Source organism: Psammomys obesus, unplaced genomic scaffold (genome assembly GCF_907164565.1).
Source record: "Psammomys obesus unplaced genomic scaffold, mPsaObe1.curated_primary_1811, whole genome shotgun sequence".
NCBI lineage: Eukaryota > Metazoa > Chordata > Mammalia > Rodentia > Muridae > Psammomys > Psammomys obesus.
The window spans coordinates 9,351,755-9,368,789 of NW_026596143.1; the positions used below are offsets into that span (position 1 = coordinate 9,351,755).

General features: G+C 47.1%; 1 protein-coding gene across 1 annotated transcript; it reads left to right on the forward strand.

The window, feature by feature from the left end:
* Positions 1–231: 231 nt before the first annotated feature.
* Positions 232–1,946, forward strand: Adrb3 (adrenoceptor beta 3). The gene is made up of 2 exons (XM_055593462.1): positions 232–1,514; positions 1,891–1,946. Exons 1-2 carry the CDS (start codon positions 349–351, stop codon positions 1,928–1,930), a joined length of 1,206 nt encoding a protein of 401 aa, XP_055449437.1. The 5' UTR covers positions 232–348; the 3' UTR covers positions 1,931–1,946.
* The last annotated feature ends 15,089 nt before the right edge of the window (positions 1,947–17,035 follow it).

Consider the following 17,035-nt stretch of genomic DNA (forward strand, 5'->3'; position numbering starts at 1 on the left):
AGGGGTAGGGTGGGAGGTTCTCCCTTTCTTTGTAGGGTTGCTACAGGTTCTGCCAGGAAGTCGCTGCTGAGCTCCAGGAAACCCCGGTGCTAGGGGAGTGCCAAGGCAGGCCGTTCCTCTCCACCCTCCAATTCCCACCAGAGGCTTCTCTCCTGACTATTGGACGCTGCTCCTTTAAAAGCAGCCACTCCTCCCAGCATCTAGGGTGAGATGGAGGGAAGCTGACAGACGTCTCCCAGCAACTAGGGAAGATGGCCCAGGGTGGAGGAGTTGTTCCCAAGTCCTACTGCCCCCTTCCCTGAGTCAGGGGGGACTGGGGGAATCTTCCCACCCCAAGCGCGACACGAGATGGCTCCGTGGCCTCACAAGAACGGCTCTCTGGCTTTGTGGTCAGATGTCCCCACCTTGGACCCCAGTGCAGCCAACGCTGCGAGTGGGTTCCCAGGGGTGCCCTGGGCAGCGGCATTGGTTGGGGCGTTGCTGGCGCTGGCCACAGTGGGAGGCAACCTGTTGGTAATCATAGCCATCGCCCGCACGCCGAGACTCCAGATCATAACCAACGTGTTCGTGACTTCGCTGGCCACAGCTGACCTGGTAGTGGGCCTCCTGGTAATGCCACCAGGAGCCACGCTGGCGCTGACTGGTCACTGGCCCTTGGGCGCAACTGGCTGCGAGCTGTGGACTTCAGTGGATGTGCTCTGCGTAACCGCCAGCATCGAGACCCTGTGCGCCCTGGCTGTGGACCGCTACCTGGCTGTCACCAACCCTCTGCGTTATGGCTCGCTGGTTACCAAGCGCCGCGCCCGGGCGGCCGTGGTCCTGGTGTGGATCGTGTCCGCCGCCGTGTCCTTTGCACCCATCATGAGCCAGTGGTGGCGGGTAGGGGCGGACGCCGAGGCACAGGAGTGCCACTCCAACCCGCGCTGCTGTTCCTTCGCCTCCAACATGCCCTACGCGCTGCTCTCCTCCTCCGTCTCCTTCTACCTTCCGCTCCTTGTGATGCTCTTCGTCTATGCCCGAGTGTTCGTGGTGGCTAAGCGCCAACGGCGTTTGCTGCGCCGGGAGCTGGGCCGCTTCCCACCCGAGGAGTCTCCACGGCCTCCGTCGCGCTCTCCGTCCCCTGTCGCGGGCGGGACAGGCGAGGCCCCGGATGGAGTGCCCTCCTGCGGCCGGCGGCCGGCGCGCCTCCTGCCGCTCCGGGAACACCGCGCCCTACGCACCTTAGGTCTCATTATGGGCATCTTCTCTCTGTGCTGGCTGCCCTTCTTCCTGGCCAACGTGCTGCGCGCTCTCGCGGGGCCCTCTATAGTTCCCAACGGGGTTTTTATCGCCCTGAACTGGCTGGGCTATGCCAACTCCGCTTTCAACCCTCTCATCTACTGCCGCAGCCCGGACTTTCGCGACGCCTTCCGGCGTCTTTTGTGCAGCTGCGGTGGCCGCGGGCGGGAGGAGCCGCGCGCTGTCACCTTCCCAGCCAGCCCCGCCGAGTCCAGGCAGAGCCCTCCGCTCAACAGGTAGGGGACACAGGCAGGGGACCCGGGGAGGGGGCGTTCCGGGTGGAGACTCCTTGTGTCTCTACTTTTGAGGCTGGTGTTGGCGGAGGGCAGGTATAGACAAAGTCTTTGCCTTGAGAGGGCAGAAACGAAGCAGGAACTAAAATGGGATCTAGGGCCCTTCCTTTTGGGGGGACCAATCTCTAGGACCAGATGAGACCCACAAGTAACTGCTGCTCCGCTAGCAGGTCTCTGACCTCCCTGGCTGGCTCTAAGTCTAGGTTTTCTAGGTCCGTTCTTCAGGCGCCCAGGTTCTAGCCATCTCAACACCTGGCTGGGACATCCTTAGTAATGGACGTTCCAATCCCTCAGCCTCAGTTCCACTTTTTCCCCAAAGGTTTGGTGGCTACGAAGGTGAGCGTCCGTTTCCCACATGAAGGACCATGAAGATCAAGCAAGGAACCTGTGAGTTGGACTTTGAGCTGCACCCCTCTCTCAGGGACAGTATTGGAGCTCTAGACTGGGATTTGGGGTCTGGGTGTTGGATGGTCGCTATACTTTGAAAAGTAAATATGCTTTTCAGGGTTCCCGAGTCACTGGCCCCTCCCCTCCAGTGATAGGTACACCCTCCCCCCACCCCTTGACTGGTTACTCCCAAGAAATGTTCTTTCCGTTTTGCAGGATTTCTGGGGATATTTTTTTTTTTAAGCCAGAAAAGCAAGAAATGACTCCACGGATGCAGAATTTCTGTAAAAGCCCTGATTTCTGCTCAGAGTGAATCCCGGAAACCTCAGCTCTCCAGAGATTGCTGACTAGACCAGATGTGAAAGGGAACTCTTACCAAATGGGTTTCACCATCCTCTCTTTCCGAGAGAGGGTGTCCAAGACCCACCTCGAACTTCATCACTACCTCAGCCTCTGGGGTGTCAGGCCACCTGTGCCTGGCAGCCCCGGGAGCAGCCTGATGGCCTTGGAGGGGTTCCCATCACCCTGCTCGTGTATGTGCTGTGTGCATAGGACAAAGAAAGAACTCTACCTACCTCCCCCCCACTCCTGCTTTCCTGACCCCGATGTGATTCTCCAGGCTCTGTGTCTCTGGTTAGTTTGAGGGCAAGAAGCCAGGAAAAAAACAACAAAGTTTGAGGTTCTGTCCCTGGCTCCTCACTATGACTCTCCAAGCACCACCTCTCACATTAGGCACAAAGCAGCTCTGATCTACCTCACAGTCAGGACATCAAGATTTGGGGGGAAATCCAGGGTTCATAGGAAGGTGAACCATTGGGATGAGTCCCTTTTCCTTTTAAAATCAAATGAATAAATCTTACAGAATTCAGTTTGTCCCTTGCTCTCTTTTCTCTCGGTTTGTTTTCTTTTCATAATCCACTTGCTGGCTTCCCTGCTTGGAGCTGCCTTCTGACAAGGGCAGTAAATTAGGAGTAATCCTTGCTCCTTTCTTCCTAATCCTCATCAGAAAAACAAAACAAAACAAAACAAAACAAAAACTGAAAAGTCTGTCTGGGTAAATGGGACTGTCCAGTCTTTGATTCTCCTTCCTCCTCACCCTTTCTGAAGCTTCTGGGATCTAGTTGCAAGAAGGGGCATATCCATGCATTGCTCCCCATCTGTCTTACTAAAGGATGCAACTTTCTGTCTCCAGGATCAAGAATCTCTCACAACACAAACTAGTGTAGGTTGATAAGGTCTCGTTGACGTCAGCAAACACTTTGCTTCTGTGTTCTGTGTATCTCGACATACAGGGCACTGGTTTGTGTTATATTTGGAGATGGATGTATCCAGCATAAGCATGCACACACATGTGCATGCTTCTGTACCTTCTGTCTTCCCACTGCCTTCCTGACTTGCAGAAATATTCATTATCCTCTAGAAGCAAAACTGGAGTCACAAACTGTCTGTTGCTACTATCCCCCCCCCCCCATTTCAGTTTTTAAAATTCTTATCTGACGTGTTTCTCATGGGGGAAAGGGTTCTATGGGACTGACCGGAGTGTTGTGCAGGCTCTTCTTATATTTATGGTTGTGAGCCTAGCCTTTAACAGCTGAGACAGCTGAGCCATCTCTCCAGCCCAATGCAGGCTCTTCTTTAACTCCATGAGCAAAGACCTTGACCAGGCTGATTTCTAGGATAGCCAGTTAATCACCAAATGTTTAGCATGCCTGTGGCATAGCATGAAGGGCATCTGCTGTGTTTGGGGGTCCTGGAGATATAAAACCTCACATTATCCACAGGATAAACTACATTCATTTCCACATATGGGTGTTCCCTGTGAACTGGACCTAGTCTATACAGCTCCCTTTTGTCCTGGAGCTTAGGTTTTATTTCTCAGGGTGTTTGCATACCAAAGATGACTTTCTCCTTTCCAACTCAATGCAGTGTGCTCTCTGTGGTGTCTGAATGTAGACAGTTTCTTGGCAGAGATTCTGCTTTTGAACTATGGCCCTTAGCAAGGAAGGAAGTCTTGGTTGAGCCTCATCTCTGGATATTTTCCCAACATTTCTGAGGAAAGTTGCCCAAGCAAGGGAGAGGATGATTTTTTGGAAGAGGGGCCTTTGGTTTATAGAATTGTCCTTGAAGAGTGTCCAAGAACGCATACTGATTGGCCCTTGCTGGACACATACCCATGTGCCAACTGTCAGCTTCCTTTGAAGTGTTTAGACTTTATTGGGCTGTGGATTCCACCTGCAGATTGTCACCAGTGGATCTGACAGCCTTAGAGACAGCCTTTCGAGTCCTTTCTCCAGCCAGGTGTCAAGCTGAAAGAGATTTACATCCTTGAATGGGATGCAAACTGGGGAAGACAAACAGCCATGCTATGAAGCTAAAGATGTGAAGACTTCCAGACCAGTGAGAATTTGAGTGTTCTAGAAGCCCTGTCCTCCGGGAGTGTGGGAGTAAGAGAGTGTGGGGCAGAAATGACAAAGAAAGTGGGGTTAACCTCAGTGTGAAACTGCAAAGGAGCAAGCTGAATTAGAGAAAGGAGGATGTTGGGAATAAGTTTTTGGGGAACTCTTTCCGTGGTAGACTCTTCTAGCTGGTGATGGGTAAAAGTGTAGGCTATGGGCCTCATAGGCAGTTACTAGACTAATTCCATACTGACTTCATTCCTCAAATTTGTGGAGTAGAGACAGCTCCCCTGTTGTAAAGAATGACAATCCCAGTCAATCAATTTTACCAATAAAGATTCAGGAGCCAGATATTGGGGTGGAAACCTACTAGCTCAGAGAGGCAGAGAAAGCACTCAACAGATCTTCCTACTCAGCTGACATCCCAGAAGAAAAAGCCTTTCTACTCAGCTCATGTCCCACAAGGAAAAAGCCAAAAGCCCTTTCTTCTTCTCTGCGCTGTCTTAAGTACCCTTCTCTCCATGTCCCTCCTTCCTGTTTACTCCCTGACAGCTGGTTGCTTGCTACTCCTTTTGACCTAGGGTTAACGTTATTTAATCTTGTTGGTACAAAAGGCTCCTGGATTAAAGGTGTGCCCTAGGGCTGAGGCACACCATAATCACCTGTCTACAATAGAAAGTTCTTGGATTAAAGGAGCGAGTGGTAGGGCTGAGCCACACCAAACAAGAAACCTTTTTTTTTTTTTTTTTTTTTACAGTTCACAATCTCAGGGTTCACAATGGGGTCAAATATCTTGTGATACTCCTACATCCACCCATGCCGAAGAAAGTAAATCCATTTGAGGGGTATCTGGAATTTGAGGGTGTCTGGAATCATTTTTCTGAGGGTCTAGCTCTGTAGCCCACCTCGATGTTCTGCTATTCTGGAAGCCATCGTCTTCCGGTCCCAACCACCTTAGTCCGGGGACTAGAGGTGAGCACCACCCGAACCTTAGTCTTGTTGCACCGACATTAGAAAAGTTAGGTGCCACCTGGTGGCAATATGCGATACAATCAGAGTGGAATGTTGGGCTGTCTAGTTAACAGCTTTTGCAGCTGATTTAACTACAACTAGGCGCGGTGACACACACCTGTAATCTCAGCACTTCCAGGCCAGACTTCCAGGCCAGACTTGATCACACTGCAAGAAATCATCTCAAAAAAAGAAAAGAAAGAATTTAGCTCATTACTTTGATAAAAATGGGTAAAGAACCTGAGTTCAAGTACTGGGAATGTACTGCTGCTACTAAAGGGCTCTTCTAGCTTGTGTGACCCCCCCAGGTTCGATTCCCAGCACCACAAAAACTGTAAATGATGATATGCGTCGGTAGTCGGTAATCCCAGCACCGAGGAGGTGTGTGCAAGAGGATCAGGAGTTAAAAGTCATCTTCTGATACATGTAACTTGGAGACCAGCCTAGGATACATAAAATTCTACCTCAAAAAATGTACATATGTGTGTATACTATATGTATATATATATATGTGTGTGTGTGTGTGTGTGTGTGTGTGTGCTATATGCATTATATATACATATATATGTAAACATATATATATGAGGGTTGAGTTGGGTAGCCAAAAATTTCTTCAGTCAAACAAGTTTCAGAGCCAGAAAAAAAAAAAAAAAGCAGTAAAGGTGCACCCCAAAGGAATCAAATAGTTGCTGGGGCTGTTCCTGCTCTAAGTTTGTTCTTTCTCTCTCTGTGTCTCTCTCTTTCTCTCAATCGGCCATTTTTAAAATGCTTATGTGTTAGGGGGTTTTAAATGTTTTCATTCTTTGGAAATACCACCCATGTATATGAAGCATCTCTTCCCTTTCCCTCTCCCACTGCCTTCTCATCCCCCTTCCCATTCCGACTGAGCACCCTTCTCTTCAACAATTCTCCCTTCTACTTTTATTTCTTTTGTTCTTTGTTTGTTGGATTTGGGGAGGGGGGGAGTTGTGACTCCAGAATTTAAATGATTTTCTTGAATGAGCATGAGTTGGAGATTATTTACATGAGCAAATTATCAGTGCCTACATCACTGAAGAAAATCACCTTTCCTCCCTGGGCAATAGTAATTGCTACTCCTTCTGCAGAGGGTGGAACCTCATGAGCACCTCCACTCTCCATGAAGGAATCCTCTTTAAATTTTTGTCTATTTGTATATTATGATTTAATTACAACATCTCTTCTTTCCTTTTCTCCCTCCAAATCTTTTCATATACTCCAAATCCCACATACTCCTCCCCACCCTTCTTCAAATTCATGGCCTGTTTTTTCACTGTTATGGCGTGTATATGTGTACGTACATATATATATTCCTAAGTGATTCTTGTTTGGTCTGTAGAATGTTACTTATAGGTATGTTTTTAGGGCTGACTGTTTGGCGATGGACAACCAACTGGTGTGCTCTTCCCTAGAGACGGCCACTTCTCTGAGTCCCAGCTTTCCTCGGTTGCCTATAGATTTTCATGTAGGGTTAAGACCTACATAAAAATGGACAGGCTTTCCCTGTCCAGTTTTAAATGTTCACTGGTGCCATCTTGTTCTGCTCAGAGATTCTTATGGAGAAACTGTGAGTCTATTAGTTTCCTGAGGCTGCAAAACAAATTTGAGAGGCTAACTCAGGAGGATCACAAATTTAAAGACAACCCAGGGTACATAGTGAGTTCCAGGCCAGCATGACCTATAAAAAAAGACCCTGTTTTAAAACAAAAAAAAAATTATCATTACCTTAGGGGATTGAAACAGCAGTAAGACATCCTCCACCATCCTGGAGGCCAGAATTCTGGAGTGGAGATTTATAGAGCTGGTCCTATTGGTGACATTCAGGGAGAGTCGTCTTCTCCATGTCTCACTCACTGCTGAGGACCTGAACAGTGTTTGCCATCTGGTGTTACTCTAATGTCTACCTTCATCTTCACATGGCCTCCCTTAAGTTCCTGTGTGTCTTCTTTGACACCTGTCATTGCATTTGGGACGCATCCTAACATAAGATCATCTCAAGATCTCTAACTATGCCTGTGTACTGATTAGTTTTATGTCAGTTTGGCACAAGCTAAAGTCATCTGGGAGGAAGTAACCTCAACTGAGAAAATATCTCTATAAGATCATGCTGTAGGCAAGCCTGTACAGCATTTTCTTAATTAGTGATTGATGAGGGAGATCCAACCCACTGTGGCTGGTGCCACCCCTGGGCTGGTTGTTCTGGGTTCTATAAGAAAGCAGGCTGAGCAAGCCAGGGGGGAGCAAGCCAGAAAGCAACATCCCTCCATGGTCACTGAATCAGTTCCTGCCTCCAATTACCCACAACAGAAAATACATGTAGACTCCCTGCTACTCTTTCAAGTGATCCTTCCCCAGAAGCATTTTAAAGCCTTGTTTAAAGAAAGCCGCATGTTTTACCACACATCTACAATCTCAGACTAAAGGTGGCTTATTTTTTTCAAGATTTGTCTTTATTTTCATTTATGTGCATGTATGTGTGGCTGTGTGAATGTATATCACGTGTATGAAGATTCTGGCTGAGACCAGAAGAGGGCATCAGATCCCCTTGGAGCTGGATTTACAGGTTGTCTAGACCCACCTGACAAGAGTCTTGGGATGCAGACGTACATCCTTTGGTAGCGCAGCACCATGCTCTTAATCAAGGAACCATCCATCTAGGTAGGCTCAGGCAGTGCTTGGTGACTCATCAGGGGCTTGGAAGGTCATCCCATGATTCCTTGGCCCTCATATGCTTTATCTATATCAGACACTAGAGGTCCAGCTGGGTGTGGCACTACACCCTCATAATCCCAGCACTCAGGGGGGGCAGAGGAAGGCAGATCTCTGTGAGTCTGAGGTCTACAAAGTGAATCCAGGACAGCCAAAGCTACACAGAGAAACCCTGTCCCGAAAAACAAAAAAAAAAAAAAAAGAAAGAAGAAATTAGAGGTTGGAGGTTCATACCTACTTGCTACCTCTTCCTCTTCCTCTTCCTCTTCCTCTTCCTCTTCCTCTTCTCATGGCAAAGCCTTGCCTGCTATGTGTGAGCCACATTTCATAACACAAAACACAGCAGACATAGTTCCCCAGGTCTCCTTAGCAAAGACAAGATGAATGTTGCTTCTACTGTTAATGTTCTCAGAAGGTAGCAGGGATTGGCCACTTCTTCCCAGAGGCAAAGAAAAAAATTGTGAATGGTTGACTTTTCACATGGCCACTGCTATCTTCACCTCTCTGGTTGCTCTTTTGATCAAAGGCTTGTGTGTTGAGATCTTCCTGCAATAGTTCTGGGAATGTCTGACTTTACACATGAAAGCATTTTAGAATCCTGCCTTTGTTTCCTGTTAACATTTTTTACTGGGGAATTGTAACAGAGACACACATAGGGCCAGCATAATGGTTCAGTGGGTAAAGACACTTGCCACCAAGCCTGATAATCTTAGTCCAATCCCTGGGACAAACATGGTGGAAGAAGAACCAACTCCTATATGCTGTGCTTTCACCTCTTGTGTGTGTGTGGGGGGGGGGGTGCATGTGTGCCAGAAGAACAAGATCCTCTCAATCAACTGAGCAAGGTTCATATGATCTTACAGACACAACAGAAGCAACAAGCACAGGGCCTTTCTGGGTCTGTACCAGGTTCTCTGTGTCTACACCACAGCTTTCAGCTAATATTTTTATGGGATTCCTGAGTGTGTGAACGAGTGGGTCTCTGATTCTTGTGTCTGCTCTTGGGGCTCTTTTCCTTTAGTTGGGTTGCCTTGTCCAGCCTCGATGTGATGTTTTTTGTTTTATCTTCTTATATTTTATTTTGTCGTGTTTGGTTGTTTTCTCTTAGAAGCCTGTTCTTTTTTATTATTATTATTAATTACAGTTTATTCACCTTGAATTCCAGCTGTAGCCGCCTCACTCATTCCCTCCCAATCCTGCCCTCCCTTAGAAGCCTGTTCTTTTCCAATTAGAGAGAGAAAGAAAGTGGATCCAGAGGGGAGGGAAAAGAAGGGAGGGAGTAAGGAAGGGAAGGGAAGGAAGAGAGGGGGAAGGAGAAGAAAGAGGAGGAAATGGGAAAAGCATAGGGAAGAGAAACTATAATCAGAATATACTGTATGAGAAAATAATCTATTTTAAATAAAAAGAAAAATTAAAAAGAAGTATAAAAGTTGAACAAAATAAGTGGATTATATTGGCATATAAGATACTGTTTAAATTTAATATTTCCAATACCTCGGCTGTCTACCAACACCCCTCCCCCAAGCTTGGCCTGGTGCCTGGTATTTTTATGGAGGACATCTGGCAATTTTATCCATCAGCCACTGCCTTAGCTCAGGCTTTCTTCACTTCTTAACCAAATTAACCCAGTCTCTACTTGTCCTTCTTGCTGAATTCTGGTTCCCCTCCAGTTCTTCTTCCACAAGCCCCAGAAGAAGCAGAGAAACATGGAGAACCTAAGGCCACAAGCATGTGATGGCTGCTAGAAGGCAAAGGGTGGTACTTATAGGGGTTCAGGAGGATGGACCCTTGTGAGCAATGCTAATCGTACAGTTTCCAACATAATTGTCAGTGCCTGCCGCAATGAGAAAATGCTGAAGTCAGATGACATCCTGAGAAACATATTAATGAGAGGGAGAGAAGTGAATGACTATGGCAGTATCATTCCCAAGGTCATGGAAGAGCAATGATAAGGAAAATCCACACACAACTAGAAAAGACAATCAGGGACCAATAGCCCTGAGCTATTAAGAACAGCTTGTCCTATATAACATACCCACATTTGTATTTTGTCTGGCCAGAGAGGGAACTTAGGGCTCTGTGGTGGTTTGAATGAGAATGGACCCCCATAGGCTCATAAGTTTGAATGCCATCCCTAGTGGGTTGAACTGTTTGGGAAGGATTAAGGGGTCTGGCATTCTTGGAGGTCTTTGCCCGGAGGTGGGCTTTGAGGTTTTGGATGCTCTTGTCATTCTCAGGTAGCTTTTCCATCTGTCTCGGGCTTGTGGATTAAGATGTGAGCTCTCAGCTGTTCCTGCCAGCACACTTTTGCTCTGCCATCATAGACTCTAACTCTCTGAAGCCTTAAGTGCAATTAAATTATTTCCGTTATAAGTTGCCTTGGTCACAGAGTTTTGTCACAGCAACAGGAAAGAAGACAGCCTCCAAGCACATCATCTGCAATTACTGGCTAACCAAGTACTACGTGGACTCTCTGGCAGCCATCTTCCCCTCTATGAATGAGAACTGGGAAAAGCTGTGTCTGCAAAGACTGGCCTATCTGCTTAGAACTGCGGTGAGGCAGAGAGGTTGGAATGTTACAGGTCCAGACCTTAATTACCTTAATTATCTTGGACCAGCTTTAGCCCCTAAATAGCCTTTCCTTTCCAGCTCTGTGCCAGAACTAACATTCTGTGACTAACAGATAAAGATCTTTTAGAATGTATTAATTTAGTAGATCCACCAACCCTAAGGCTAAAAATGTCACCAGATAGAATCTGAGGCCCATAGGAGAACTTCCCCTATCTGGCTATAACTGTGTCTCTGGTATGCCCAAGAAGGTATCCTTAAGTTGCCTTGACAGAGGACTTCCTTTGTAGTAATAAAGCTTCATGAACCATTTCCATGTGGGATCATGGAACTTGGGCTAATCTAGCTTCATGTTTCTTTGGCCTTGGTCACTCAGATTTGGCTCCAGAATAAATTATCTCTTATCCTTTATTCCCTTTGCGGTAAAGAGCTGTGTTTGGGTTTTTGTTTCTTTCATTATTGTTTTTGATATGGTTTGGTGTTGGTTTTGATTTTGGTGTCTGTTTGCTTTTACTCCAACACCTCCCCAGCCACTCTCTGGGCACTCTGAAGCCTGGGATAGCCCAGAGAAACACCTGCTTTCTGCTGCTGCTTGAAGTACAAGGCAAAAAGAACAACAAAAACAAACCAAAAAAAAATCACTACAAAATAGCAGCAAAAGTGGTATGTTAGTTAGGGCTTCTACTGCTGAGATGAAGCCCCATGACCAGAAAGCAGTGGGGAAGAAAGGGTTAATGACTTACACCTCCAGACCATAGTCCATCACTGGAGGAAGTGAGGACAGGAATTCAGGCAGGGCAGGAACCTGGCTGCAGAAGCTGATACAGAGGCCATGGAGGGGTGCTGCCTACTGGCTTGCACAGCCTGCTTTCTTATAGAACCCAGGACCACCAGTCCAGGGATGACACCACCCACACTAGGCTGGGCCCTCTCCCATTGATCATGCAGCCTTATTGATGTGCCTCATGTCATGTAGAACACATGACATGCTCAGCCCGTGTCCCTGGGGTCCATCTCCAGCATACACAGGAGATGGTTTTCAAGGGTTGAGGATGGGTGATCAAGTCAATGCTTGCTGAGTTCTTTCCCAGCATCCCTCCCAGAATTTCTTTTGGGAAATCCTTAGCTGTTCAGTTTGATAGGGACTGATGACATTGCCCTCAGCACTAGGTTGCTGATTTAAAGTAACAAAGTATCCCAGGAGCACCAAGGGAGTTCACAGGCTTCACAGAAAAAAGCTTCCTTCATCCAGGAGAAGAAACAGGAGAGACACTGTTTCTTCTTCAGAATAGTAAGGATGTAATGCGTAAAAGGCTGCCGCCATTTTTAAAAAATATATATGAGCCAGATGTACTGGCTCAGGTGTGGCAGCTCACAACTTAATCCTATATTTGAGAAGTAGAGGAAGAATTTCCACAAGTTCAAGCCTGAGCTACATAGTGAGTTTCAGGCTATTCTGGGCTGTTGTAGTAAGTACATGAATTTCCACACAAATCATTTGAACATTAATCTCATATGGATGATTTATTGAATGCAACACCCAAGACTGGCCATGGTCAAGGACACAGTGGACTCGGTGGAGTCAAACTGTGATGCATTGTTTCTTTCATTATTGTTTTTGATATGGTTTGGTGTTGGTTTTGATTTTGGTGTCTGTTTGCTTTTACTCCAACACCTCCCCAGCCACTCTCTGGGCACTCTGAAGCCTGGGATAGCCCAGAGAAACACCTGCTTTCTGCTGCTGCTTGAAGTACAAGGCAAAAAGAACAACAAAAACAAACCAAAAAAAATCACTACAAAATAGCAGCAAAAGTGGTATGTTAGTTAGGGCTTCTACTGCTGAGATGAAGGCAGTAGACTTTTTATACAAGTCTTTCTAAGGCAGACTTTTTATACAAAAAACCATAACCAGTTAACTGTAGAGAGGGAGGGGGTAGGCAGCATTACCTCATTTTGGCTAGTTAAAGCATTTTCAAGAACCTTGTATCTAAGTAGCTAGACAAAGCATCTCAAGTTGATTGGCTAGGACATAGGCTTGGGGACTTTCCAGTTCCCCACTGTCCAGGAAGAAAGGAACATAGCAGGGCATTGTGGTTTTGTTTAAGCAGAGCATATATCCTTAATTCAAGCAGAACATTCAACAAGTATTGAATTGTAAGTAAAAGGCTATTAGGTTCTCAGGCCTGAGAACCTGAACTTAATTTCACCTTATGATCAAAACCGATACATAAAAAATGAAATGGCTCCCCATCCAGAAAGGCAAAGAGGATGGACATCAGAAGAAGAAGAAAGCAGGAAACAACCTAGGAACCTGCCACAGAAGGCCTCTGAAAGGCTCTGCCCTGCAGACTATCAAAGCAGACACTGAGACTTTATGGCCAACTGTTGGGCAGAGTGCATGGAATCTTATGTAAGAAGTGGGAAATAGTAGGTTATGGAGAGGACAGGAACCCCACAAGGAGAGCAACAGAACTAGAAGATTTGAACACAGGGGTCTTCCCAGAGACCCATACTCCAACCAAGTACCAGGCATAGAGATAACCTAGAACCCCTGCGCAGATGTAATCCATGGCGGTTTAGTGTCTAAGTGGGTTACATAGTAATGGGAAGAGGGACTGCCTCTGACTTAATCTGATTGGCCTGCTCTTTGATCACCTCCCCCTGAGGGGAGAGCAGCCTTACCAGGCCACAGAAGATGAAAATGCAGCCACTCCGGATGTGATCTGATAGACTAAGATCAGAAGGAAGGAGAGGAGGACCTCCCCTATCAGTGGACTTGGGGAGGGGCATGCATGAAGAAGGGGGAGGGAGGGTGGGATTGGGAGGGGAGGAGGGAGGGGCTTATGGGGGGATACAAAGTGAATAAAGTGTAAAAAATAATAATAATTAAAAAAAATGAAATGGCTTCTGTTATGCTAGAGACAAAAGCAGGTGTTAGCAAAAAATGTTAACAGAGGAGCTACAGTTACGCTAAGACCTAAAGTAGGTCTCATTGGAGGGGCTATGGAGTTTAAGCAGGTTATGACAGGCCTACAGAGCAACAGCATGCCTGCCCCCATAGATACCTGCATACATGTTTTGTTAATATACACAATAGAGTTTTACTCAGCCATAAAGAAGAACAAAACTCTGTCATCTGCAGGGGAGAGGGTGGAAGTGCAGAGTTCATCCTAAACTCTGAAATACAAGCTTTGCATGTTTTCTTCCATGTGTGGAATCTAGGTTTCAAAGGCAGGCTGGAGAGATGGCTTGGTGGTTAGGAGCACCAGTTACTCTTCCAGAAGACCTGGTTCTATTTCCAGCACCCATAGCTATCCAGCAGCTAATAGCTATCTTTAACTCCGGCTTTGAAGATCAAGTCCCTCTTCTAGCCTTCTCGGGCACCAAGCATGAACATGGTGCACAAACGTACATGCAGGGAAGACACCTACACACATAAATAATTTGCCGTGGGGGAGGGGTGTTGAGACAGGGTTTCTTGTGTAGCACTGACTATCCCGGACTCATTTAGTAGACAAGGCTGGCCTCGAACTCATAGAGATGTACCTGCCTGTGCCTCCCAAGTGCTGGGATTAAAGGCGCGTGCCACTACCTCCTGGCAACTAAATAATTTTTGATTCAGACATTGAAACAGAAGGGGGGGACTATGGGGAAGAAGAAGACGATGGGGAAGAGGAAGCCGGTGGGAAGGAGGACATGAGACCTACCAGAGGGTAGATATGAGCGATGTACATGTGCGAACAGCCATAATGTAACCCATTACTTTGTACAACCAACATATGTTAATAAAATGTTATAATAGCCAAGTTTGTTATGTGTAGTCTATTGTTGGGGGGGTGTCTTTCCAGGCAGGTTCTCGCTGCACACAAGACCACCACCACCACCACCCCCCCCCCCAACCTCAGCTTTCCAAGTGCTGGAGTTATCGTCAGCCTGCCTGATCCTACTGTAAAAGCCAGTTCCCCCATTCTTTGATTTTCTTAAAACTTGAGGCCCGGAGAGAAGCGAGGTGCTAGTGTTGTCTGGTAAGACGAGTTCTCACAGTGCAGCCCTTGCCTTCCCCTCCCCCTCTCCGTCCCCCTGGCTGGCTTCTCCTGTGTTCCTGTCCCTCTCCCATCACCGGTAAGGCCACATGAGCCGCACCCAGAGCTCTGAGGTCCCCAGTGCCTGGGACCAAACTCTGAAGCAATCTGAGGAAGTAGCTTTTCTTCTGCCATTTTCTCCATTTATGCTCAAGGCCATTTCCAAGAATCCCATGGTCTTGGGACGGGGAAGGGGGTCGCGGAGGCTGGGAGGCTGGGAGGCTGGGAGGCAAGTTTTTGAGGAATGTCCTCCTCGGAGTGACTGCAGGGCTCTGAGGATGAGTTAAAGGGAATTGCTAGCTCCAGTACACGCAATTCCAGCTCCGAAAACGCCCTATTAGAAACTGTTTCCACCAGACCACGACAGCCTAGACCTGACATGTCTTCTTGCCTGCTTTCTGGCGCTCTCTTGTGTCTTGTTCCTAAATGGCTACCAAGATGCGGTCTAGTCTTCCGAACGCGGCTTTTGCAGGTGCTGTTCTCGGCCACCGCAGCTCAGCTTGCAGCCGTTCCGCCCCCACCGCCACCGGGGCAGGCCGCGGGCTGCAGCGGCCACTCCAGGCCTGGAATCGTTCGTTCCCCACCTTAACATGGCACTATTTGCCGCAGAGATGCTGGCCCAGCTACAAATTTCCCTTTCTCCCTGGACTTTTGTTTGTTTTTCTCTCCGAGTTCAAACCTCAGGCGGGCGGAAGGGGCCGCAGACAGGACGGTGTGATGGACTCAGGGTTTTCCGCCAGGAGCTGCTTCCAAGCGTGGCAGTGGGGGCGGACCCGCTGCGAGCCCAGCCAAGGCTTGTGGCCCCACAGCGGAACTTTGGGGAACCGCAGATTCACTGGTTCTCTAACAAGGGCACCCAGGTTTTCGGAGGGTCGGCCCCTACTCCGCAGCTCTCCCTGTGGTCTTTGTGTACAGTATATAAAAGATTACGGCAGGGAAAGGGGGCGGGAAGGGGGGCGGGAAGGGAGCGAGCTGGAGAGAAAGCTCAGCAGTTAAAAGCCCTGGCTCCTCTTGCAGAGGTCCTTGGTTGGATTCCCGGAATTCACAAGGCAGCTCGCAAGTATTCACCTGCTCTTCAGGCTGCACCCGGCACCAGGCACGAGGTTCACAGAAATATATAGACAGCTAAAAACGTCCTTAAGCAACAAGAAAAATGAAAAGAAAGGAAAGAAAGAACAAGCAAACGAAACCCCAAAAAGCCAGGTGTAATGATACCTATCTTCTGTCCCAGCACTGCGGAGGCTGAGGAAGTAGCTCTGGCATACATAACGAGTTCCAAGACAGCCCAGCTTTGACTTAGAAAGGAAGAAAAGAATAAAAAAGAAAGAAGCTAAGTTGGAGCATGCTACAGTTTCTGGGTGTGTAGCCTCTTGGACCTCGCTAAATAGGGATCGCTGTTTTGTTGTTTTGCTTTGTTTGTTTTCCTTCACATTGTAATATTTAATTATTTGCATTTCAAGCAACAAGATCTGTTATATTATTAAAACAGGTTCTAAGTCTCTGCAGCAGAGAACGACCATGAACTTTTAAAATTCTTCTGCCTCCACCTCCTGAGAGCTAGAGTAACAGGTGTTTGCCATCATGCCTGGTCTAGGCAGTACACAGGGTTTGAACTTCACGAGTGCTAGGCAAGCGGTCTATCACTAACTAAGCTACATACCCAAGCCTGTGTTTCTAGTTTGCTTATGTGTTTGTTTGTTTTGAGACAAATTCTCTTGTCACAGTTTATGCCACCATGTCCAACCCAACCTACATTCTTAATATATTGGTATTAGCATGCTCAGACTTTTGATATGAAATGACACAGGTTTGGGGGGTTGTTTGTTTGTTTGTTTTGTTGTACCACAGTCATGGCACTAGAATTGTCTGATTTTGTTTATCCTTTAATATTCACCCAGGTTCCAAATACAGTGTGGTAAATAAGAGGCCATTTGATTATTCACTTAAAAAAATTTTATAAAGCTTTGGTTTAGACAAAAATTCTTCTCCAGAGCAGGCATGCTAATAACATACCAGTATTGGAGAGACAGAAGCAGGAGAACCAACGTTAGAGCTTGAAAAACACTTAGCAATACTTAGCAATATTTGGTCAAAGAAGAAACAAAAAAAGAGAAGAAGAGGAGGAGGAAGAAGAAGAAGAAGAAAAGAAGAAGAGAAGAAGAAGAAAAAGAAGAGGAAGAGGAAGCAGCAGCCAGGCAAGGTGGGGCAGGTCTGTATTTCAGCACTCAGGGAAGCAGAAGCAGGAGGATCTCTATGAGATCAAGGCCAGCCTGGTCTGCAAAGTGAGTCCAGG